Source organism: Puntigrus tetrazona, chromosome 23 (genome assembly GCF_018831695.1).
Source record: "Puntigrus tetrazona isolate hp1 chromosome 23, ASM1883169v1, whole genome shotgun sequence".
Lineage (NCBI taxonomy): Eukaryota > Metazoa > Chordata > Actinopteri > Cypriniformes > Cyprinidae > Puntigrus > Puntigrus tetrazona.
This window is the reverse complement of record NC_056721.1, coordinates 17,914,892-17,940,557: the sequence shown is the minus strand read 5'-3', so window position 1 is coordinate 17,940,557 and position 25,666 is coordinate 17,914,892. Positions and strand designations below refer to the sequence as shown.

General features: G+C 36.4%; 5 protein-coding genes across 7 annotated transcripts; 3 read left to right on the top strand and 2 right to left on the bottom strand.

Moving 5' to 3' along the window:
• Positions 1-2,978: 2,978 nt before the first annotated feature.
• Positions 2,979-4,984, top strand: LOC122329235 (P2Y purinoceptor 4). 2 transcript variants are annotated; one of them, XM_043225425.1, is made up of 2 exons: positions 2,979-3,061; positions 3,693-4,984. In XM_043225425.1, exon 2 carries the CDS (start codon positions 3,860-3,862, stop codon positions 4,769-4,771), a length of 912 nt encoding a protein of 303 aa, XP_043081360.1. In that variant the 5' UTR covers positions 2,979-3,061; positions 3,693-3,859; the 3' UTR covers positions 4,772-4,984. The 2 variants fall into 2 exon arrangements, with proteins under 2 accessions (XP_043081360.1, XP_043081361.1); XM_043225426.1 differs by having other exon boundaries at positions 2,981-3,061; positions 3,696-4,984.
• A 226-nt stretch (positions 4,985-5,210) lies between these two features.
• Positions 5,211-13,709, bottom strand: ints11 (integrator complex subunit 11). The gene is made up of 17 exons (XM_043225424.1): positions 13,444-13,709; positions 13,079-13,176; positions 12,908-12,981; positions 12,589-12,817; positions 12,061-12,159; positions 11,933-11,967; positions 11,676-11,814; positions 11,470-11,534; positions 11,136-11,325; positions 10,334-10,417; positions 10,134-10,223; positions 9,575-9,737; positions 9,302-9,412; positions 9,085-9,146; positions 8,854-8,996; positions 6,633-6,762; positions 5,211-5,344 (listed from the first exon to the last, which is right to left on the bottom strand). Exons 1-17 carry the CDS (start codon positions 13,469-13,471, stop codon positions 5,288-5,290), a joined length of 1,797 nt encoding a protein of 598 aa, XP_043081359.1. The 5' UTR covers positions 13,472-13,709; the 3' UTR covers positions 5,211-5,287.
• Positions 13,710-14,353: 644 nt separating this feature from the next.
• On the top strand, positions 14,354-15,919 carry LOC122329192 (ceramide-1-phosphate transfer protein). Its single transcript, XM_043225389.1, has 2 exons — positions 14,354-14,646; positions 14,920-15,919. The coding sequence occupies exons 1-2, from the start codon at positions 14,534-14,536 to the stop codon at positions 15,440-15,442; spliced, it is 636 nt and encodes a 211-aa protein (XP_043081324.1). The 5' UTR covers positions 14,354-14,533; the 3' UTR covers positions 15,443-15,919.
• Positions 15,920-16,054: 135 nt separating this feature from the next.
• Positions 16,055-17,971, top strand: ubxn10 (UBX domain protein 10). Its single transcript, XM_043225388.1, has 2 exons — positions 16,055-16,633; positions 16,856-17,971. Exon 2 carries the CDS (start codon positions 16,862-16,864, stop codon positions 17,543-17,545), a length of 684 nt encoding a protein of 227 aa, XP_043081323.1. The 5' UTR covers positions 16,055-16,633; positions 16,856-16,861; the 3' UTR covers positions 17,546-17,971.
• A 219-nt stretch (positions 17,972-18,190) lies between these two features.
• Positions 18,191-24,338, bottom strand: ddx19a (DEAD-box helicase 19a). Of its 2 annotated transcripts, none has more exons than XM_043225386.1 (12): positions 24,168-24,338; positions 23,639-23,693; positions 23,219-23,251; positions 22,840-22,975; positions 22,202-22,294; positions 21,882-21,984; positions 21,304-21,418; positions 21,044-21,221; positions 20,295-20,532; positions 20,052-20,214; positions 19,702-19,893; positions 18,191-19,239 (listed from the first exon to the last, which is right to left on the bottom strand). In XM_043225386.1, exons 1-12 carry the CDS (start codon positions 24,222-24,224, stop codon positions 19,178-19,180), a joined length of 1,425 nt encoding a protein of 474 aa, XP_043081321.1. In that variant the 5' UTR covers positions 24,225-24,338; the 3' UTR covers positions 18,191-19,177. The 2 variants fall into 2 exon arrangements, with proteins under 2 accessions (XP_043081321.1, XP_043081322.1); XM_043225387.1 differs by having other exon boundaries at positions 18,192-19,239; positions 23,107-23,251; positions 24,168-24,226.
• Positions 24,339-25,666: the final 1,328 nt, after the last annotated feature.

Below are 25,666 nucleotides of genomic sequence, written 5' to 3'. Positions count from 1 at the left end.
AAAAGTAAAAAAATAAACCCATAAAGCTGGTTTTTAGACCATCTGGGAGCAATTAAACATTTAATGGGTCTGAAAAATTGAAGTAGCAATGAGGAACATATTGCAAATATGATGTCAGTTGAATTATTTGACCAGGCTAGGGCTTGTTTTAGGATCAGCATGAAAGATCTGGACAATTGTACTAACATGATTCAAAATGGAGCAGAGATTGCGTTACATTTCGTTATTTAGTTGTAGATGTGTGCCAGAAAAAAATCATTTGGTTAACTTGGAGCATGCTGTAAAATCATGAGGTTAATATTTACAGAGCTGGATTTTTACTAATTACATGTGATCTGGATTATGTAATCAGATTCCAAAAATGACATGTACTTAGATTAAATGACATTTTAAATACAAAATGTAAACATCATAATTGGACTACAGTTGCTTTTTTATTTATTACACGATTAATTAAATTTTTAAATTTTTAAAGAATTTATTCATGAGTTTTTAATTAATTCATGAACAATTTATTCATGTTCCTTTCTAAACCTGAAACCGCTTATATACTCTCAAAGCCTTAGTCAGGTGGCTACGCAGTATTTAGCCACATAATTTGAAAATATAATTTCATTTTCGTTAAGATCATTTCATTTTAATTTTCCTTATTTGTTTCAACACTGCATCAAATACCACTGAACGCATTCGTTTTTAGTCTGTTACTTTACCATGTATATTTTGGAAGGCTTTTGTCTTTCAAACACGTCAAAAAGCAAAAATTCATAAATTCACCAACTGTCATCTAAATAAATAATTAACAATTGTAAATATAAAAATAAACACCTAGAGTTCACATCAAATGCTACCATAGCATACGTGCAGCGAGTAACGTAATATTAATTTCCAATTACCTCCAAAGTAATGTATTTTACTTTAGCTTACTTGATATATTCATGCATTTTTCTTCTTTTGAGTCTGAGCTCACTAATCTGGTCTAAACGATCCGTCACTGATTCTGACTCAACTATTTCTCAACATATTTTTAAACTGAGGCTTGACTCATAACGACATTTTTTGTCTAATTTTTTTCCCCCTCCCTAGCAATAACTCAACGTGACTTTATACTTCACATTACAACTAACTACTAAACTGATACACAAGAAGTGAAACAAAATTTCGAATGCAAGCAATTTGGTTTGGGATCGACGCTTAGCAATTCTGTTAATACAATGATACGGGCAATTTGTGTGCTACTAATGTTTGAATGGATCCTCACAAGCCTGCCGACTCTCTACATGCCGTACAAACAGCATCTGACCTCACATGGTTTGCAGAAAATCCTAAGCTTCTCTTGAGCAGGTGGTGAGGGCGGGAAACACCATCTGTTCCTATTTATAGGTCAGATTCCCGACCTTCGATTCAATCAGCTCTCCTATTAAACGCACCACTCACATTCACCAGGCTGTCAGACGAGAGATCGCACGCAGGGCAGGATGTTACAGAAGGTGACCGCTCGCTTTCAGTTTCATTTGAATTTCCTGTGATTCAACAGTTTTACCATCCTCGCACTTTTCGCTTGGCCTTGAAGTGCTGAGGAAGGCCAGCGGATCCCGCCCAAAGGACGAGGAGCAAGGTCGAAGCGCACGTCCTTACAGCACACTGCAGACGAATGCACCGAAGATCATCCGCCGTGGAGTTCGGTGCAAACATCCTGCCTCGACATTTCGTGCTTGGCAGCATGGCTTTGTAAAGCAACCTTGATCAAGACTTAAAAATCTCAAGAATGTTATGTTTGCTTAAAGATTGCAGAAATGTTTTGCTCATAAATAATTGTGCTTGCTTTGTAAATAATTAAATAATTGTTTGCAAAGTTATAAAGATGGCATTATAATAATTTAAACTTTAAATAAAAAAATGGCATTATAACATATTATGCTATAACTACGGTTGCAGTTATTATATGTTATTATAAGGCATTATAAGGCTTACTTAATGCATTAAAATTACTTTTATAATGCACGACATATAAAGACTTTATGTAAAGCGTAACCAATATATCATGTATGAATGTAATGCTACTTTGTGTAAAAGCATCCAAACGAAGGAAAAAAAGTCTATTGGAGGTCTTTCCATTCTATGTTATCTGAACGAAGAATGTGTAGTTACCTTAACGTCTTGATTTGCTTCAATCCTGACGATTTTCAGCCACTGATCAAGCACTGAAATTCCGCTCTTTCACAATCAGTTTACAAACGGGCAGTTTTAGAGCCGTTTTCCCAAACGAAGGCCAAGCTCACCCTCACAGGAAGTGTGGAATGCGACGGGGTTGTATTCTCTGAATGCGTCGGTCACTGCGTAAAGGCCATCAGACACAATGTGGCCCTTAAACCAAAACACAAACCTCATTCTTGTCCACTCTGATTCAAACTTCAATCCAGCCGTTTCCATCCAGTTAGATGGCATTTACGAAAGTAATGATTTTTATGTTAATTGGCTTTTATTGCAATAAAGTATACTTTGAAACATTCATTAAAAATATGCATATATGCAAAATAAAAGGATAAAGATAAATGCAATTTGGCTATTGCTTGTATCCCATGATATTATAACAGGTCTTATGCGCCACCTAGAGTTAAATGGGAGATGTTGACAACACAGTCAACTTTTTTTGGGCAAATGTGATTTTGAAGAAGAACTAAACAAAGAACTATAACGCGATGGCAAAAATGTGTTGATCATAAAGTGCACTTTCACTCTTAACCAATGCACTGTACGAACACCATTAAGTTCCTGGGTGACTCATTTCAACACAGACACCTTACAAAAGTTTCTAAACACAGTTCATTGAGTGGAACATGTTAATGCATAGTTTCCACGTGCTAAATGTCTGCATGTCCCCCAGGTCGCCTTCAAAACGCAGGGGGAGGATGCACTTTGGATTTCCTGTTCTGTGTTTTTCATATCACTGCGTAAAAACCACAGCGCTCAGAATAAGTTTCCACCTCCAACAGAACAACAGCTAGCTTTCACGAGACAGTGTGCTTTTAACATTGACTCAAGGTCGGCTTCTTCCAGTGCCGTAAGTACATTCAATTTGTTTTCAATTATTTTGTTTGCGTGGTGTATGCTTCCATTTTACAATTTAGTATGAATTAATTCGTTTTTTCTTTTATAATTATAAATGGCTATATAATCCGTTTTGGCTTTGTCGAAATATTAAGTACAAGTTATTAGTAGACAGCATTCGTCGATCAAAAATATCAAAAGTGTAGCCACAAAATGTAAACGATATGCGTTTTTACAAACTCATTTTGTGTACTTGTAAAAATCATATCCAGTTTGCCATGGCAACGCAATAATTAAAATGCTCAAAATAGGGTAAATAACATAAAGGCTTAAATATTGCACATATTTTAACGGATTAATTGATTATAAGCTGTACATTTACTCTTATTATTCTAAAAATTACTAAATTGCCGATATACCGGTTTCATTAAACTTGTCTGGTAGTAATGTTATTTTTTTTCTAGACAATGTGGGATGACCCGATTTTTACTTTTGTATTATTTATTTTATTTTATTTACCGGTCGCAATTAACCTTAAGCAACAAATGCTTACAATTGAAATTGTTTTGAACTTTCAGCTGGAACAGTCACTAAACCTGTGCAAGATTCACATGATAAACGTCACTTATATTTTCTTTTAACAGCAGAAACTCGATTTTTCCCGATTTTCACCTCCGTACTGATGGGGAGCGGAAAAGCCCAATACCAGCCAAAACAATGAACATTTATTACAATTCTGGTAAGTCACCTCTGCAGCTGATGTGAGGAAATCTCTATAATCTTTATAAAAGGACCCAAGGACCACACCGTCATGGAAAACGTAACCCAATTCCAAATCGATTTCCAGTGCTATCTCTTCACCCCCGTCTACAGCCTGGTCTTGTTTTTTGGACTGATAGGAAATCTCGGAGCTTTGTATTACTTCATCTTCAAAATCAAACAGAAATCTCCTTCAAACGTATACATCATTAACCTGGCTGTGGCCGACACGCTTTTCTTGTTCGCCTTGCCATTTCGTATCCACTACCACCTCAATAACAGCAACTGGATATTTGGCGACGCCATGTGCCGCATCACCGGCACGATCTTCTTCGCCAACATCTACATCAGCATCAGCTTCATGACCTGCATCTGCGTGGACCGTTACATCGCCACCCTCCACCCTCACACCTACTTGAAGCTTCGCAACACCAATCTGGCGACCCTGGTGAGCACCGCAGTATGGTTGGTGTCTGGGTCAGCCATGTTGGCGTTCATGTTAACGTGCCCGCTATCAAGTAAAGCCAAGATGTGTTTTGAAGGCTTCAGTCCAAAAGAGTGGAGTGACTTGGCGCCCTACAGCATAAGCATTCTCATTTTTGGATCCCTTCTGCCTTCCGTGGTCATCCTGGTCTGTTACCCCATTGTGGCCTGTCGTATCGCCCACATCAGCAACTCCACCGCCCGCGAGGCACGACGGATCATATATGCCATCCTAATTATCACACTCCTGTGTTTCCTTCCTTATCACATCGTGCATCTTGCGTACCTCTTGGCACGCTTGAGAGAGAATGAACCGTATGTGATGTTCATCCTCCGTCGGTTGACCATGGCTCTGGTCAGCCTAAACAGCATCTTGGACCCGCTTTTGTACTACTTTGCAACAGGCCACTACACGTGGAGGTTCAAAAGACTGAGGCTGAAGAAGAAAACGGGGGTTTATTCCATTTCCAAAGGCTTTTGAGCGTCTATTTCAGTAAAAATGCACGAACAATTTTCTGAAGTCAAAAAAACTGCAATGCAGAAATATGGACTCCAGTGTGGCTTGATGAAACTGTCAAAATTTTTCTCAAATAACTGTACTACTACAGTACAAAATCAAACAAGACTATTTGTATTACGTAACAGCAAACTTATTGATAGGCTGATATGTTGGCCAATGTTTGGCTCTTTTGAAATGATCTTTGCTGATTCCCAATTGAGTCGGTTCTGAATTTTACTGCTTTTCTTTTTTTTTAATTCATGTCTCATTTCATTTTGTGGAATTATTACAAATATTACCATAAATGTCAGCATCGTCACTGCATTTTATTTCAAATTTTGAATATTGACCTTTTTTTTTTTACTTTTATGTACAGCTAAGAAATAAATCTATTTTCACAAACTGCAGCATTCTCTCTCAATTTTACAAAAAAAAAAAATCTTTATTGTTTTTTTCTAACCAACGACGAACATCAAAAATCCTCAAATGTCACCACAGTCAGGATGGCAGACCTTTCTTCAACAACGTAGACAGGAAACTGCCCAGTTCTTCATCCTGAGAGACGCAATGAGAAACAGGTTAAACTGATTCTATATAAATAACAATGTCTAAAGATTATGTTAAAACTATGAATACATCTTGCTTCCTTCAAATTTTGGATTATTAAGGCAAATGCATTGTACAGCGAAAGCAACCACACTGTTTCAAAAACCTTGCTTCAAAATACCTCTAAAACTGATTCAAATACAGAATCTTATGAATAGCCTTCAGAGAGCAAGATAATGTGGCTCAACCCGCATTATTAGCATTTTAGACATCTCATGTTTTCTAGGCATATTGTTTTGATAGAGGGAAACCATACAATTTCAACATTATTTATCCATAAAGCACTGTTCTTTAAATAAAATTATTTATCAGCTGCATAGAACAAGCCCAACATTTTGGCCCAATTCTGGGACTGAATTATGGAGGGCCTTGAAAATGAAGATTTCGAAAGAAGAATCTAAATTCAAATAGTGATATCTTCTGTAAACTGACCCACATTCGGATTTTGACCACTGAAAATGCGTATAAATTTACAGATTTACTCCTGTATCCATATTGAAACTCCAACATTTCTAGAACCCAACCACATAAGGCTTTAAAAGTGAATATGGCTAAAGCAAAGGTTAAGACCCAACATCTAAAAAGGCATTAAGTGCCGTTTTCCCATTTTTGAATGGTCACTATTAGCACATTTCAATAAAGATTCACTAATCTCGGTAAAAATAACAATGCTGCTATCTGCTATCAGCTGAATTCAGCTGTAAGCTTTGGTAATTTAGCTCTGAGTCTTTTTGACCCTTTTACCTTAATTTGAGAGCAATCCAATGCAACGTTGCTGAATTAAAAAAATTTGCACAAGCTCTGAATCCACAGAGTGTGTCTTAGCGTGGTCAGAGGCATTTCTAGAAGACGCAATATTGGACAAAAGTAAAGTAAACCACGCGAGAAGGTGACACCACAAATTCACTTTCTCACACATTTGATGCCGTTTCAATTGCAATCCATGTGCGCCAGCCAGCAATATACTGAAATAATGCTATTTTATGTTTTTTTTTGCCAGGCGGTTAGTGATACCAGTGTTTGTTTGGAAACATAAATGCAAAAAAAATTCCCTTGTGGGCTGTGAGGTGCTGTAAAACTCACTAGACCGACTATCTGAGGGCAGGCCGAAAAAAACTAAAACACGAGCAAGTTTTCCACGTGCGCAAACCCCAAACCGAAATGTAGGTATTCAAGTAGTTTGAAAACAGTTAACATTAGAATTCACATTACATTAGTTCGTCACACGTTTGTTCACCTGATAGCTCCAGGAGAGCAGAATGACTTTGAGGTTGGGCTCCTCAGCGGAGGACGTCACTTTAATGACGATGGATTCCACGATGACCGTGCCGTCTGGGACGTGCTGGATGCTGTAACTTTTCAAGACACTGTAAGAGACAACAAAAAACAGACTTGATCTCTCATGAGACCTTTGCGAAAGCACACACAGACCTCATATCTGCCCATACGGACTGGCATTTACACTGTGGCTGGAGAGGTAAAAGTGCAGAGGGGGGAAATGACTCACCAAAAATGATTTTTGACTTACCAAAAATGACTAAAGACGCCAGCCATGGAACATTTAGAAACCCAATGGCTTTTTAGTTGACAAATAACCGAACATGTTGGATAGCTTTTTAGATTTGAATAAAATAGTATGTTAGAATTTATTTACGTTTTATGTGAGGGTTATTATGTGAGTATAGGAGAGCATAAGTTTAAGTGGACTTCCATGACATGCGGAGTCCCACAAGGCTCAATTCTTGCGCCGCTCTTGTTTAGCCTGTATATGCTCCCACTAAGTCAAATAATGAGAAAGAATCAAATTGCCTATCACAGCTATGCTGACGACACGCAGATTTACCTAGCTTTATCACCAAATGACTACAGCCCCATTGACTCACTCTCCCAATGCATTGATGAAATCAACTGTTGGATGTGCCAAAATTTTCTTCAGTTAAACAAGGAGAAAACTGAGGTCATTGCGTTTGGAAATAAAGATGAAGTTCACAAGGTGAATGCATACCTTGACTCAAGGGGCCAAACAACCAAAAGGCAAGTCAAGAATCTTGGTGTGATTCTAGAGACCGACCTTAGTTTCAGCTGTCATGTCAAAGCAGTGACTAAATCAGCGTACTATCACCTAAAAAATATTGCAAGAATCAGATGCTTTGTGCCCAGGCAAGACCTGGAGAAACTAGTCCATGCCTTCATCACCAGCAGGGTGGACTATTGTAATGGTCTCCTCACTGGCCTTCCCAAAAAGACCATCAGACAGCTGCAGCTCATCACCAGTCCTCAGGTCCTTACACTGGCTTCCAGTGACATTTACAATTGATTTTAAAGCACTTTTACTCATCTATAAATCACTCAATGGAGTAGGACCTAAATACATTGCAGATATGATCACTATTTATACACCTAACAGACCACTCAGATCACTAGGATCAAGTCAGTTAGAAATACCAAAGGTTCACACCAAACAAGGAGAATCTGCTTTTAGTTATTATGCTGCTCGCATCGGGAACCAGCTTCCTGAAGAGATCAGATGTGCTGAAACATTAGTCACTTTTAAATCCAGACTCAAAACTCATCTGTTTAGTTGTGCATTTACAGAATGAGCACTGTGCTGCGTCCAGACGGTTTGCTTCTTTTATTTTAAATCAAATCTCTTTTTGCTTTAAATTCAATTTATCTTAAATCAGTGTTTTTATTTTATTTTAATTTCTTTTATTGTTATTTAAATCTTGTAATTATTTTATTTCCTCTCTTGTAAAGCACTTTGAATTACCATTGTGTATGAAATGTGCTATATAAATAAACTTGCCTTGCCTTGCCTTGCGTTTGTTACATACAAAGGTGTTTAAAAAAAGAAAAGAAAAGATATTTCCCCAACTTAAAGAAGTCTGTTATTTCCAGAGGTATTTTAAACACTGTTTCCACTCGTCTCTTCTTTCATTTTCACATCATACAAATGACTGATCAACAATGTCCTGAAGTAAAAACTGCTGAAGATATCTCACCTAACCCCTAAGTGTTAAATCAGGGTGCAACACAACCCACACATGACCTTCAAGCTTAAATTAATCTGAAGGAAAATTTCTCGTTACGTAACGTGTTGTGTTTATGTATTAAGCAAGCCATTGCAGTTTCTATTAATATTTACAATGAGCTTTTATGTTTTCATTTTTTAGTTTAATATTTTTTGTTTAATTTGTACAATTATTACTATTTAGGTTTAGTTTATTCTCATTTCAGTTGCAGTTTTAGGTCAAGTTTTTATTTATTTTTTTTTTTTATTAAGTAACCAGGTATTTCAACCTTAATTATTTCAACATTTCAAAATTTTTAACAATTACATTTTTCTAAAATAATATCTTATATTAGTTTTAATAGTAATATTTAACTAAATGTGTTTAAATAGTTTATTTAAACCTGTTAGATGCAGGTGAAAAGTGTGTGTGTCAGAGTTGGCTGACCTCTTGAGGTGTGTGTAGATGCGGCCGAGTGTGTCTGTGTCGCTGTGGGGGTCGTGGAGCTGCACACGGCAGGTAAAGCGCAGCTGATGTTCACTGAGACCCAGTTCTTTAAGAGCCTGCTCCGGAGAAACCAGCCGCAGACTCTGCACAGACACACATATTCAGAACACAACGTCTGAGAGCTTATATAAGTCAAATAAATGATGAAGCTAAAGAGCCATGTTGACTTACGTTGTCCTTCATTATTAATGTCCCATGCATGGTGCGAGGTCTTTTAGCATCAGGCAATGGACCTGTGAGAAAGTACACACACACACACACACACACACACACACACACAAATAAATATATTATATATAGAGCAGTTAACTACAAGACATGACTACAGAAATGCCATTATGACTTGTAAACAGGTCAAATATAGGAGTCAGTGGGAGTCATTAAACACCTCCGAGAGCCATCTCTCTCTTCAGCAGGTTGAGTGAGATGTCTACGGGGACGCTGGGGTTCGTCACTATGCTCGTCGTCTCTCCATTGGCTGGCATATAGCAGCTGATACCTGCATGGGGTAGAACATCAGCACAGAAAGAGAACATGCAACAAACGCTGACGAGTACACTATTTAAAGTGCTCATATTCTACAATTTTGTATTGTATTTTTTAACCCCTAAAGTTCTCAAGAATAAATAAGCAAGCACGCTGAAACGTATTTTTGACTTACTGAACTCCTGCTCGATCTTGTCTTTGAGGAACTCCATTTTCTTGGCCTCTCCGTGCACCAGCAGCATGTTTCTGGGCTCTGCCATGCGGATCAACTGCATGATGCCTTTGGCATCGGCGTGAGCACTGAAGGACATGTACTCCACCTGTAGCTTCACTTCCAACTATACATACACACACGCCACATAAAATAGTCAAACGTTTGGAAAGATTTACATTTTTTAATGCCTCCAAAGAAGCCTCTCATGCTCACCAAGGTTGCATTTATTTAATCATGCAGACTGTATGAAGTCTGAAACTTCAAACTGTATTTAAAATGTAATTATACTCCTTTTTTTGCATCCATTCTCCGGTCTTCAGCATCTGTAGAAATCTTCCTAATATGCTGATTTGAAACAGGTCTTTTCAATTGCAATAATTCAAAATATTAAGGTTTTTGTTGTATTTTTATTTAAAAAGCATTCTTGGTGAGCATAAGAGGTCTGACACAAATAAACTACAGATCAGAGTCCTCTGATGGCATCTAGTAAAGCTCAATTAAAACCGGTGGCAATTATTACCGTTGCTCTTCCCTCCATCTCCAGCTTTTTCTGTCCATTCAAGATCTTGTGTCCCACGGTGCCTTGCACACAGTACCCTGGCATGATGACCTAAGACATAAATATTCAATAAATATATATCTTTTATTTCTATTTTTAACAACTATGAGCCAGAGTGGGCTTTGAATGAGTTAAAGTGGTAAGTCAATCTGTTGTCTTGCCATGTTCTTGTCATTGCCGGCCCATTTCTTGAAGATCTGTAAAGACTGGCCAGCGTGCAACATTCCAGGAGTGGCAAAAACAACCTGATGGAACAGAATATCAAGGTCTCCATTTTAACATAATATGAATAAATGTGTCACATTTCTCAACAATATAATCAATTCTTTTCGACAATTCTTTAACAGCAGAAAAACCTACAAACTTCAATTAGCTTAACGAGTTTCAAAAAATCTTTTGATTCTTATGACCAACAAGACACACTTCTCACTGAGTTATTTGAAAATCATTTACATATTCAAATGTTAAAATATCAACATAAGATGTTACAATTAAATTGTATTTTTTATTAAAATAATGAAAAATTGGATTTAAATATAATTTAACTGTCATTATTAATAATCAAATCCAAAATAAAAATGTAACATATGTAAAACACACACACAGTAGATATATTTTTACATTTTTACATTATACATTATACACTTATATTTTATATTATATATTACTAAATTAAATATATAAACAAAACATTTTCTTAAATATATAGATGCATGTGTTTATGTTTATATATATATATATACACATGATAAAAACCCAAAACTTTTATTTTGGATGCAATTAATGGCTAAATAGCACAAAAAAATTTATTATAATAATAAATAATAATTTTATAATAAACATCCTTTGATGGTGTACCGAGGAATTAAGGAATAAAAACACAATAATAATAATAATAATAATGCACAGTACAGGCAATTGCAGAGATAATTGCAAAAAAATATTTCTTTTCAGCAGTCTTACCATAGGTCCCGGGTTATCAGCATATGAGCGATCAAAGGCTTTGATGTGCTTGAACTCGAACATGTTTCTTTGTACGAAGGTCTTGCGGATCTTCTGATTGGTCCAGGTGATGAACAGCTTGTAGTAGTGATTGGCTTTCTCCGTCAGCCCGGTGGAGAAGTAAATGGGGGCTTTCAGATTCATTCTTTCCCTAGTAAAATAAACAGCCAGAAATTACACACAACTCCGGTTCCAACACCGAGTTCGAGTTTTCTAACAGAACTGGCTACAACAAACATATTCAAAATGATAAAAGGCAACAATCCCAGGCCGGCAAACAACTGTACAAGCTCACCAAAATGTTTCCAAAAGAATACAGAGTTCTTGTGCTCTTCCAAGAGCGAACACTGGAATCAAGACCTAATACAGAGACACCGGAATGAACAGAACAAACACACATATTATTGAAATGACATTTAAAAAGGACAGTCGTGGCTTTGAAATCTGGATGAGCTGCCAAATACCAGCTGAATTCTACATAAAATCAATGAGCTCAATTACCTTGCCTCCTCGTTCCACAGTTTCGTGAACCTTCTTGAGGAAATCTCTTTCCCTGCAGCGTTTAGAGTCTCTGATCGTGGTGGCGTACGTGGACTCTGATATCAGAATATCTGGCCGACATTTGTCAATCCAAGCAGCTCTGAGTAAACAAAGCGAGGGAATTTAAACCCGACTCGATTTAACCCGAATTAATCTAACCGAAATGCAAAACCTGGAACGTACATAAAAGAGTGACAAATTAAAGAGATTTGACTCACCCTAAATGTCTGTCTGGTGTCATGTTGTAATCACCCTAAACAAATAAGATTTAGATAGAATTTGCTAATTATGTCAACAGCTGGAAGATCATAAAACTGGAGTAAGTAATAAACGACGTGACACTCACGGTGTATACGACAGACTCAGAGCCGACTTTGATTTGAAACATGGCAGCTCCCAGGACATGACCTGCATAGTATGCTTTGATCTCAAGCTCCTCGTCTACCTACATATTTAAAAAGAAATAAATAAATAACATACAAAAAAAATTTTATAGTTAAAAAACAAAGAAAAACTAAAATAATTTTATTAAAAAAATATGATTATAATTAAAGAATTATTATATTTAAAATATAAGAAAAAAACTAAAATGTTTTACATTCATAATTTAATAATAAAAATTATTATTTTCATTATTATTACTATACAATAATCAATTTCACCAATCAGATTTTAAGGAAATTTATTTAGAATATTAATCAATAAAATATTTAGATATTTACATCAAATCATACTTTGTTTTACATTGTTACATTTTCACGAATAATTTAAATTTAACAATAATTAATTAGTTATGTTTTACTGTTAAAACATTCAATTTATTTATTTAAATTATTGTAAATTAAAAATAAAGTTCACGGACAACTATATTTACCTGAACTGTTTGGTGGAGGTTGAGCGGCACAACTTTCTTCATGCAGTCTTTGATCATCTGAGAGGTGAAGAAGTTGGTTTCTCCCTTTTTGTCTACTGTGATCTTTCTGAAGTCCTCCAGTAGGATGGGGCAGATGGCTTTGGTGGGGTGGGTCATGTAGATGGGCCCGTCGTAACCCACCATCTCGCTCATGTAGGGAAGAGCGCCGCAATGATCCAAGTGGAAATGACTGAGCAGAACATCACAGAAAAAAAAAAATCACAGTGGAGAACCGTAAAACTCACACAACAGTCACGTTACACGTCAAATACGAACTAACCTTATAATAACACAGTCCAAGAACTCAGTGAGGCGACCGTTTTGAGTAATGTAACTGAAGTCTGGGAAACGTCTCTAAAAAAACAAACACAGAAAGTTAAGGGCATACTATTACTGACTATTATACTCAAAATACATACAAGTGAAGAATGCCATAACTGTTGTAACGTACATCATCGTTATAACCCATATGCATCCCACAGTCAAGCATAATGTTTTTGCCTCCGATGGAGACCAAAATACAGCTGCGGCCCACATCCTGACCAGCCCCTGCAAGACAACAGAAACACATTCAGAACGTTACATGTATTAAATAATATTTAATATTAATATTTACCTGTTATGACATGATTATGTTATCATGGTGTGTGTGTGTGTGTGTGTTTAAAATGAACAAGTGAATAAAATGATGAAATAACCCAACTACTATATTTGATTCCTGCACGATATTATTTCTTAACCAATAAATGTTTAACGATCGCTAATTTATTAACGTTTTGAAGAGGTGCTATTGGAAAAATTAAGCAAACATCTTACCTAAAGGCGTAACTTTGATATCAGGCATCTTGACAGAAGCTCTGAAAGGAATGGTCTATGTTTACAAGAGACTGATGGTCAAACACTAACTGTACATTAGCCGGACATGAACACTTGATGGGTGCATGTCAGTCCGCTTGCACACGAGCCAGGGATGTAAACCAAATGTAAAGTGTTGAAACAGTGTATCATTCAGAAACAGGTTAGCACAACATGCTAAACAACTTCACGCCGCTGCCATTACGCCACAGAACAAGAGAGTAGAACATCAATAAGGTAAAGATGTGGGCGTGACTTAGTGGCCCATTCGTTGGCTATCGTTTATAAAGAATTATTTTATTATTTTAATTCTCTACTGTGTACTTTCAAATCAATGGGTAATAAAGTCTTCTAATTGTAATATTCAGGCATAAATTACTCTCAAGTCTATTAATAAAGCAGACTAAAACGACCGTGTCAAGTGGTAACTGTTACTTTTCACAGCGCTGGTCAGTTTGGACCAATCATACTCGTTTGTGATTTTTGGACGAGGATTGTTAAAAATCGTTTTTTGTTCAGATTCACAGCCGTATTTAAAACCCGTTGTCAGACACAAGTCTATAGAGTAAATATATTTTCAAAAGATTATGCTTTTCGACGCATAATTTTATCCACAAAAGAAAACAACTTCCGCTTATTTGAAAGCGGCTCCATGGAGAATTAGACATTCTGGGCCCTCAAGCGCCGCCTAATGGAGGAAAATAAGATTTTTTGTCAAATGTAACGTCGGTGCGTGGCTGCGTCATCTTTAATCCTATTGGTTAAAATTTACGAAACAACCGCGGAGGGCCAAGATCAAAGTCCAATCACATGGAACTTTCTTGTCATGTGACATGAAAAGCGCGATTTGATTGGTGTAACGCTGCTTACGTTGCTTAAAGAACACAGGAAAGTCCCGGAACAGATGATTAAGAGCGAAGTATTTACAGCGATTAAAGAACGCATAAGACACTTTTATTTAAAATTAATATATACGTTTTTTTGTTAATTTATTGTGCTAATTCGTCCACCGATTTTATTTCGTGGTGATTAGAAAATAGAAAGAACAGACATGGCAGATACATTCAGTCTTCAAAGGGTTTTGGAAACATTCAGATCAAGTCTGAGTGAGAATAAGGAGGTTTACATTAAATATTATATAGCAGGATGGCAAGAGTTGGTCTCGTGAGTACATGTTTTATTACTCTTTTACATTATTGTCTTGAGATTTTTAAAGATGTGATGCCACAACCCGTGAAATAATCATATCTTACAATTAATGGAAATTAATGGAAATGCGATATTTATATTGTTAATTTAAAAACTGTATCTTGTAATTACAAATACCTGTAAAATTCATTGGTCAAAAAATATAGAAAAGCTATTTGAATATAAGAACTATGAGCTATTTAAAATAATAATAATAATAATCAAAAATCCCTCTTTTTTCCCTATCAGCTTTATGAATAGTTTAGGGAACGTGTTTTCCTTCATCTCCAAGGATGTGGTCAGCAAAATCCAGATCTTAGAGAACTTCCTTTCAGGAGAAAATGGGTCCCATTACGTCACCATCCAGTCCATGGTGAAGTACGAGCTGGAAAATGACCTGGTGGACCTCACTAAAAGAGGCAGCCACCCAGAATCCGGCTGCCGCACTCTTCTGAGGCTCCACCGGGCTCTGCGCTGGCTGGAGTCGTTCCTGGAGAGGCTTCGAACCAGCGCCGATGACAGCAAGACCTCGGTCATGTGTTCTGACGCCTATAACGAGTCTCTGGCTCAGCACCATCCCTGGCTCATCCGGAAAGCCGTCGGCGTGGCGTTCTGTGCCCTTCCGGGGCGCGACACGTTCTTTGATGTGATGAATGCGGGTGATCACACGCAGGTGGTTGCTCTGTTGGGAGAGTCTTTGCCTCTCATTGCTGAAGTCTACCAGATCACAGAAGACTTGTATGCGAAAAACAACCTCCTGGAGTTACCGTAGAGGGGGACTGATATATATTTTACTCAATACACTAATAGTCTTTGTGGCACATACTCATTTATTTACTTATTTGACTGTCTTACCTGTTAGATAACCAAAGGGACATGCAATATGTGGATTTAATGCACATTTTAGGCAGGGTTCTGCTCATTTAAGCTATCAACTACATAACACCAAGTGGGCATTAAATGCTGGATGTACTTCACTATATTCGAGCTTAGGGAACAATAAAAAAGCCATTTAAAGGCACAGGGCGTGTATGAAGTATGGAAGTACTGTATATTTGAATATATAGGTCATTTTTTCCTCCTAATTATTTATTGGAAATAATTTTACTTGAATTTGTGTGGAATGTGCATCATACATCTGCAGCTTTGCTGAAACTACAAAGGGAGAAATGTTGTGAATGTATAAATAATTAATATGTAATGCAATAATTAAATATAATATTGTGAGAAATGTGCGTTATGTAAGCTGTGACCGTGTTATGGTTATTCTCATATTACATCTAAAATGAAAAGAACGCTGAACTGGATTGTGACATTTACTTCCTTCAGTAGTTACAGTTACATTTACACTTTGGCAAACGGCATACTCCTTAGCAAGCGATGCAGCACTATTTGGTCATATTGAGTTTATATTTTTGGTTAGTTACTACATGCTTCATCCCAAGTGACTTCTTTTTGAGACTCAAATGGCTTTAAGGTGTTTCGAAAATCAGTAGAAATGGCCCACATAAATTCTTGAGTAATGTTATAAAATAACATAAAGAACTGCAAACTAATAAGTAAATTATATCTTTATATTGTACCACAAACGAAAAAAAACTACCCTTTTACGAAAATTAACAATGTTTTAACATCGTTACTATAAACTAAACACGTTTTTATAATGTCTACTACACTTTTGGGCCACGGAGAGAAATTATTTATTTCTGTAATTTTGCAAGCACAGTTTAGTAGTTTGACCCACATTCCATAGTCTTTTACGTTTTTAACGCTTCATAATAATATTTAAAAATGCATATAATCGCAGACCGTAAACGTTTACGTGACTCTCCTTATAGCACTTCCGCTTCGGAAGCGTTGCCACGGTAACGCCAGCGCGTCCGCAAAACTACAGACCGTAGTGAAAATGCCTGCTTACTCCATCTCTTCAACGGCGACAGAAAGAAGCAAAATAACTTAAAAGGTACGACGCATTTGACACTTTCCTTTATTTAACGAGCATTTTATCAACTTTAACCCATAAATAAAACCGTAAATTGAAAGTTATTTGTAATGCATGAGCTAATTTATTTGAAAATTAAGACTGACGCGTGTGAGGCTAATGTACGTTAACTAAAAATTATCTATCTATATCTATCTATCTATCTATCTATCTATCTATCTATCTATCTATCTATCCGAACAGAGTTCAATGTCTTCTTCAGGAAGGATGCATGTGAGCAGGCCCAAGTCATCTAAGGGACGCAGCCGACCCATGATGACTCCCACTTCCTGCGTGGATCCACCTTCTCAGTCCTCGTCTCTTTCACCCCAACCTCCGGCCACCAAGACAAACGACAGGTTAAACCAGTGCCTTCGATCCCGAGCCATACTGAGACGCTGCAGTCAACCCAGTACAGATATGCTGACTGAAATCTTCGACGGGCCTCCCGATGGGTCCGTCTCACTCAACAAATACAGCGTTCTCCCGTCCATAGAGAAGAAAACAGGCACCGACCGGACACACGGTCAAGGCGACAGCAGCCGTAGGATATGTCAACACGCTCCCCGTGTCCACACAAAGGTCAGACCAGTTGCGACGTCAGGAAGTCAGGCGGGTCTAGCTCCTCCAGAAGAACCAGGCCTGCTGCTCGCTATCAGAACTCCATGCGGTCAGAGATTCAAGAGTCATTTCCGGCCGGCAGACCCGCTCCAGACGGTGCTGTCGGCCGCAGAGGCTGAATTCGGGGAGAGGTTTGACAATTGTCTGATTGAGACCATGGATGTGCCACGAAGGACTTTCGCAAACCTCACGATGACCTTGGCTCAGTGTGGAATCCAGAACAAATCGGTTTTATGCATTTCCCAAGATGACAGCAACACGGATTTAACTTGAACCGCTAATACAGCTTTACGGACACTCAATATCACACAAAGGCAAAGATTATTTAGATGTCGTGTGCAATTATGTAAATACATTTTTTCAAATAATGTAGATTATTTTGACTGTACAATGTTTACTTATCCCATATATAATCAACTGCATATATTTTGCTTAGAAAGAGTCTTTTTAAATTGAAGCCTTCCAACAGATCCCAATGGGTGCCGTCAGAATGAGCTGATAAAAACATTACAATAATTCAGTAACTGACACATTGCTTCTGGACAAAATATCAAGAACCAGCAGGAATAGGAATAATTAGACAAAATTCATTATATATTAAAGATTAAAAGATTTGCTTAAAGAAAGTGACCATTAAGTGTGTTTAGAACCATTAAGACTTTTTTTTTAATTCTTTGACGCATTTAGATTTCCACAAATTAAAATAATCAAAAAAAAGATTTATTTCTCTTTATGTCGTTTTTTTCTTTTGGGATTCAAGGATGTATGTTAGATGCGTATTAAAATGTCTATAACATATAATAGTGGTGTGGTATGAAGTGGATGAAGGGAGAAAAACATGTAAATACATGTTAAAAGTCCTTGCGTTTAAATCTCGCAAAGAAGTAAAAATGATTGATATCGCCGCACAGAAATGAGCCAACTGGTCGTTTTATTATTATAAGAATATATAGGAAACAACTATAAAACCCTAAATGCAGCAAATGTACAAAAAAAGAAACTGAAATGCTGCAGCTAAATGCAATCTCAAACGGCTTTCAGTCAAACAAGGCGCATTAATTTAAGCAGCAAAAATGTAAACAAACTAAAATAAATTTAGCATTTCGCAAAACAGTAGCCCAGCCATTGCTAACAATATAGCTACAATACAACAATCTTCAGTAGCTCTTTATGCTTTGTAAAAGTGCTGCATTGTCTGCAACAGAAAAGTTCACCTAAAACTCAAAGTAATATTTGGCCTTTCTGAACAGAACAAAACAAACTCTCCTTCAAAAAGCTTAAATGCTTTTTGCAGTTCAAGTACAATGGCATTGTTCCGTATCAAAACAATGCTCTTGTGATTTTCGATATAATTCTCATTATAAAATGTCTTTTGTTCTAAAGTGCTCTTGGTCTTGAGGAATGTTAGTGTCGTGAATTGGTCTTAAGACACCGTGTCATTTGTGCGTCTTTTTTGTAGTAAACCGTATTTATCAGAGATTCTCTTCCTAACTGAGTTTTATCTTTCTTAGATACTGTGATGGAATAAACACTGAAGTCTGTTACGATTCCATTCAAACGTAAGACCAAAAAGCAGTCTACTTCACAGCTATGCAAGATATTCATTAGTCAAATAGAAAATGCCTAAACCTTCTCCTGTAAACAAGATCAAATTAGCACTGCAACTCACCTCAAAATCAAAATACACTGTTCAAATGCAAACTGATTCAAAAAGTCCTGTAACAGCTATAAGCTTAGAATCAAAACTATTTGGCATTAAGTTAAAGCATATTTTACTAAATATGACTCGATAATTTATGTAAACAACTGTCTTTGTAATGCAGATTATTCAAGCATTAAATCTGACCAGGTAACAGCAGAACTGATTTTTATGAAAATAATGTAGAGTGCATTTTGCTCATCACTTCAGTTGGCGATTTTTTCAATTTCATCCAGATCATCTGTGTCCAGCCTACCAATTTTCTTATCTGTTGGATAAAACAAATTATTATATTTATATATTGAAAAAAAAAAAATTAAACGACTAAAAAAAAAAAGAAGTTAATTTCATAATTATTCATTATTTTTAGTCATTTATACACATCAACATTCCTTAAAATAATTATGAAAACATTCTATAATAATGTATATAATAATTGTAAAATTAAGAAATATGAATATATAATTGTTAATGCAGACATAATACCAGTGGACTCAAAGGAAAAAATTAAATAAATTGGGTTGTAATTATCAAAAAATGAAAACAATTAATAATTTTTCTACATTTCATAATTATATATATATATATATATATATATATATATATATATATATATATATATATATATATTTATATATATATTATTTATTTTTTTTTATTTACAATTCAATTCATAAAAAAATAAAAAAATAAATAAATACTATTGAGATAAACTAAAGGAAACACTTACTAAAATGCCTCTCATATGTCTTGAGAATCTCCATGCTGCGCTGACTGTCCACCATGTTGACGGCAAGCCCTCTTTTACCAAATCGACCAGTTCTGCCGATCCGATGGAGGTATGTTTCATTATCCGGATTGCCGTCTTTGTCCAGAGGAAGGTCAAAGTTGATCACCACTGACACTTGCTCAACATCAATACCTGTGGACGCATGGCTTGATTACTGAACGCTGCAGAACTGACACACAGGTGAAAATGTTAACAAATACTTTAATTTTTGGTAAAAACAGAACCTCTGTATTTTCTCAAGGCTGTAGAAATACAGCTCTGCATCTCATTGGATGTAAAGGTGCACTTGCCTCTTGCACAGACATTAGTAGTGATGAGAACTTTTTCTTTGCCGTCTCGGAAACGTTCAATAACTGCAGCTCTCTGCTCGACTACCATTTCCCCACTGAGCAGCGCCACCTGGTGGCCCTCTTTAGACAGCTGGCCAGCAAGCCAGTTGGCTGTTTTTCGAGTCTGAAAAAAAAGAAGATAATATAGGAAGATTGCATGACAGTAACACAATCTTCAAATATAAAAAAAGCAAACAGACTCACATGACAGAAGATCATAGCTTGTGCGATAGTGATAGCTCCGTAGATGTTACAGAGTGCGGTGAACTTGTCCTCCTTGCTGTTGCAGAGCACATAGTACTGCTTGATAGTGTCCAGGGTCTCCTCTTCTCGTTTAAGCTTGATGATGTTGGGATCTGGCACGACCCGCTCGGCAAACTTCCACACGGAGTCCTCGAAGGTGGCAGAGAAGAGTAACATCTGACAGCCTTTGGGCAGCATCCTGTCGGTGACGGAAAACAGCAACCATTTATACTTGATCTTGAAGAATACTTTTCAAACTAAATGCCAATGCACAGAAAAGCACAGACGACATTATATCCATATTATTTATATGGACATTATTTTTATTATGGACATTATTTATACGTGTTGGTATTTTTGTGATAATATGCAAAATGAGAATATAAATTAATATGTAATCTCTGCGTTCACATCAAAACATAAAAAAAAAATAAAGAAAAATAAAGACAATTTTAAACCATTTTTTAATGAAATTCTATTTTAAAAAAATTTTAAACTCCATGTAAACAAAAAAAACTTTACAAGTATCTTCTTTATACCTGGAAGCACCAATACCAGAAATAATATAGTTTTAACATGCTAAAAAACTGCATGTAAAACTGGAATGTATTTTTACTGTTTTTAATAATAATAAAATGACATATAAGATCCAGATACACCGTATAGAGCAGATCGTATATAGAGCAGTCTGTCCTGCAGGCTAAGTTCACCTCTGAATGCGGATGCTCTGGTCCTGGTGTCCCTGCGTGGCGATCATCACATCGGCCTCGTCCAGAACAAACACTTTGATCTTTTTAGGGTCGATGAGCTTCAGCTTAACGCACCAGTCCAGAACCGTCCCAGGTGTGCCGATGACGATCTGCTCCTTGATCTTAACGCCACGCTCCACTGGCAGAGGACACAGCAGCCATCGCTCATTTAAATCTGCTTCACACGGCGCGAGACTCAGAAGCTTCATTTAACCACTTACTTTTATGTCCTCGAACAGCATAAGCCAGTTTGACTTCTGGATAGAACTTGCCCATCTGCTCGATGACTTTACCCGTCTGCAGAGCGAGCTCATAAGTGGGAGAAATGCACAAACACTGCAGGACAGACACAGATTGGACACCAGAGCATTAACAACATTTACGTTATAGTTCACACTGAAATGAAAACTCGCCCTTGGGACTTTAATGACGGAAAATGTCACAGAATAAAGAATTAAATTACCTGCAACTAATTCAGCCGTTCAGAATTCTACATTTATTCTGATTTATTAATTAATTAATTTTTTCCCGCTAAATTTTGAGTTTAAATTCCACCACGGAATAAAAAAGGTAACTTTGACTCTATATCTCACAATTAAAAATTTTCCTCACAATCCTGAGATTTAAAAAAAAAAAAAAAAGGCAGAATTGTGAGATAAACTAAAATATACTGAACTAATAATGGCTTCAATGCTGAAATGTTACGTTTAAATATGCAAAAGTTTCATTCGTGTCTGAAACAACTGCAGTGTCACGAATGAAAGGGAACATTAGTGTGAAGCTCAGTTTTCAAACTCACCTGAGGCCATTTTAAGCTCAGGTCCACATGACTGAGCATGGCCAGCACGAAGGCAGCTGTCTTACCAGTGCCAGACTGAGACTGAGCGATCAGATTCTGAGGTCTGGGAGTGAACCAAACACGACTGTGTTAAAACATGCATCAACTCACGCACATACCCAGAGATTTCACGTAAACCTTTTTTGATGGTCCAATATTGCTCATCATATATTCAATCTGTTTGTTTTTAGTCAAATAAAAAATAATAATAATTCCAGTTGCATACATCAATGACCTATTTTTTCAATCAAAATATAATTTGACAAAATATGTGAACTTACGGTTCGGCAAGCATCATGGGAAGGGCGTTCTCTTGGATTTTAGAAGGTCTGTTGAAGCCCATTTCATAGACGCCTTTGAGCAACTGCGGTTTCCTGAGTAACGCAATTTATTTATTTATTCGCTTTTTAACACCGCGTCAACATCAAGGCCATTTTCATGGCGATCTCTCATTAAATTGCACGAGATGAGTTACGCAAATTAAAATGAACAAAACTGACATATCTGAGATTTATCTGAGAGCTGTCAAAGCGTCTGTATAGTGTTTTTTTTTCATAATTATGTCTCCCAAATATTAAACAGATTGCTGGCAGTAACTGTTCTGAAAGCTAGCAATATAAAATACTGCTCAAAAGTCTGGGGTCAACCCAAGATACAAATAAACCTGTAATATTGCAAATTATTGTTACAATTTAAAATGAATGTTCTGATTTGAACACATCTGTAATGTAATTTAAAATATTAAGTATATTTAATATGTGATGCAAAGCTGAATTTTCAGCATCGTCATGATCCTTCAGAAATCAACCTTTATTATTATTATTATTATTATTATTATTATTATTAATGTAGAAAACAGTTCTGCTGATTAAGATTTAATCAGATTCCCCCTCAGATATCACAGTTTTAAAGCACTCACAGTCTCAGCTCTTCGAAGGTCTTGACTGAATAAAGAGGCGAGTTTGGGTCCCTCTGGAGAACCTCCACTTGGTTTGTGTTGTTGACCACATTGCTTCTGATCAGCTTGTTTAGGAGAGACTGTGTGGCTCTGTCCTCTAAATAGTAGATTAGGAAAGAAGCAGGCTACTATGATGGTCTTTCACTGTTAATCCATTAAGCTTAGGTGTCATTTGAATAAGTAACTTAAGACGCAAACACAAACTTTTTAAACCATTTAAGTACTTACAACAGCTTAAGAATCAGAGTCACTTGCAAACACTAAAAACTACACAAACGAAATTGCATCAAGCAAATAAATTGACTGTGTTTTGGTTCTACGCTGACTGTGTTGAATGAACCTTTTTCCTCCTCGTCGGATTTGTTGCCATCATCTATGGTACAGGAGAGAAAAATACAGATGACACATCAGCAGATGCTGAGAAATATTTTCATGCAATTATTAACTAACAAATAACAGCACACAAACTGTATTTTTTTAAATGTATGCTTATGTAATTTCATACATGTTCGACTTTATTCAGTAGGTGGAAAAAAAGGGAAATGGTTGTTTTTTACACCAAGAACCAGATAATGGCCAAGTTATTTTTATAACATGATTTTGGTTCCACACAAAAATATTGCATGACTTGAAAGGACCCGACCGGAACACAGTGCATATGTATAATGAACGTGATGACACTTTTTAGGACTATTTTTGAAGATTGAAAGCTCCAGTTCACATCTATTACTAATGCAATATAATAATGCAATCTGATTACCATCAGTCTGACGTAAATTTGCATCCCCTGCTTCCATAATCCGCAAGTTCCCAATCTGTTTTCAAACAACAAAATCGACACTTTTAATACATTTAAATGCAAAGCATAAGACAACATACAAAAACGAACATTCGCAAATCAAGCCAATCACAAAGGTCCATGATTTAACAGAAGCAGATACGTTTGCTGCTAGTCACTGAACGCAAATTATACACACGCTCCCTAACTTTCAAACACAAACTGCGCACGTTAAGAGTAATATACTTGAGTCTAACTTGGTTAACTTCACTTGTTCAAAGTTAAACCGTGGTCGCTAGATTTAAAATCCCGTTCGGGCCGCGGCTCAGAACTTAACCGAAAGGCATCTGGATGGCCAGACCCTTATTTGGACGCGTCGAACACGCCTGTGACGTGCAGAAATGCGGTCTATGTAGGCAGCTCCCTAGGATTTGAGACGCGGCCGGCGCCTGACTCACCGCAGCCACTGCGCTAATCCATCACTACACAATTAAAACGATTTTTCACTCACGGTCTTGGTGGTAGACTCTTGTTCGTCCACAGCTAGAGCCCACGAGTCAGTTGCCATCGCTTCAGTCGAAGATATGTCAACTATTAAGCGGTCTTCTGTGAAGGGCTTCACTTCACGCGACTCAGCTTCGCGGGAACGCGCAAAGGGACAGCGCGCGCATAGAACGCTGTCCGGCCGGAAGTTGGCGCGGGACGCTCATCAGTTCCAGTCAAACACTGGGGTTCTAGTTTACTATTCATTGCAAGCATTTGCAAATCTAAGCATCTGGGTTTTAGTTTAAACCAATTAAATGCTACAGTAAGTTATTATATTTTTCTAATAAGCCATTAGTGCAGACACATATGGACATTTGTCTTTTTATTTGTTTATATTTACTAAACTTCACTTACACTGGCAGCTTTATTGTTGGTGTCTCAGGTAAACCAACCACATTTTAACATTTTTATGCATTCGGTATGAAGAAATTATTTATTTATTTTTTTTGTTTCTTTATTTATTGGTTATTTATTTGTTTTTGAATTCTGTGCCCCAAATTAAAATTCAAGTTTCCTCATATTTTGAAATATACGTAACTCTGAACCACAAAACCAAGTCGTAAAGGTCAGTTTTTGGAAATTGAGATTTATACATCATCTGAAATGGCTTGTTAAGATTTGACCAAGATACAACTAAAATTACATTTAGATATATTTACGATAGACAATGTGCAAAATATCTTCACGAAACATGATCTTTACTTAATATTATAATGATTATTGACTTAAAAGAACATGTTGTAAATGATTATATCAATACCACCCTTATGAAAATTAAATATTATTATCGTTTGTATAACCAGTTTTACAACAAATATCAAACTATAATTAATATATGTTAACCATATCTTTTTACAGGGCAGTATTTTTACAGAAATTAATTATCTAAAATACATCTGAGAAATATTCATTGTAAAGTTTTCCCTAAATAAAAAAAGCATTAACAAAGCTGAATAAATAAATAATACAATAATCTTTTTTTTAACACTGTGTATATAATCTAGGAGAGGGGAGGCATAGTCTAAATTATAGGCACAATGTGTTTTGGCTATAAACATTTCTTGATAGTTACCTATATAGTCATTACCATCATATAGGAACCATAGTTGATGTAACCATGGAAATAAAGAGCCATGCTTGTTTTTACCTGAGGTTACTATGCTCTTGCTAGAAATACTAAAGGTAGATTATGGTTACTGTGTGAGAATAATGACCGAATTTTCCATTAAATATTAAAATTTTAATGGAATATTAAAAATATTAAAATATTAAACCTAATTAAAACCCAGTATGCAGGTTTTATCGATGCTTTAACCCTATGTTGCACACTTTTTTTATCTATTCACTTTTTGTACATTTATTAATTTAGCATATGCATTTAGCTAAAACAATTGATTAATACGACAAACTGTTTGGACCATGCTTGTTTTCTTAAACCAAAAAAAAAAAAAAACCCAAAAAGCT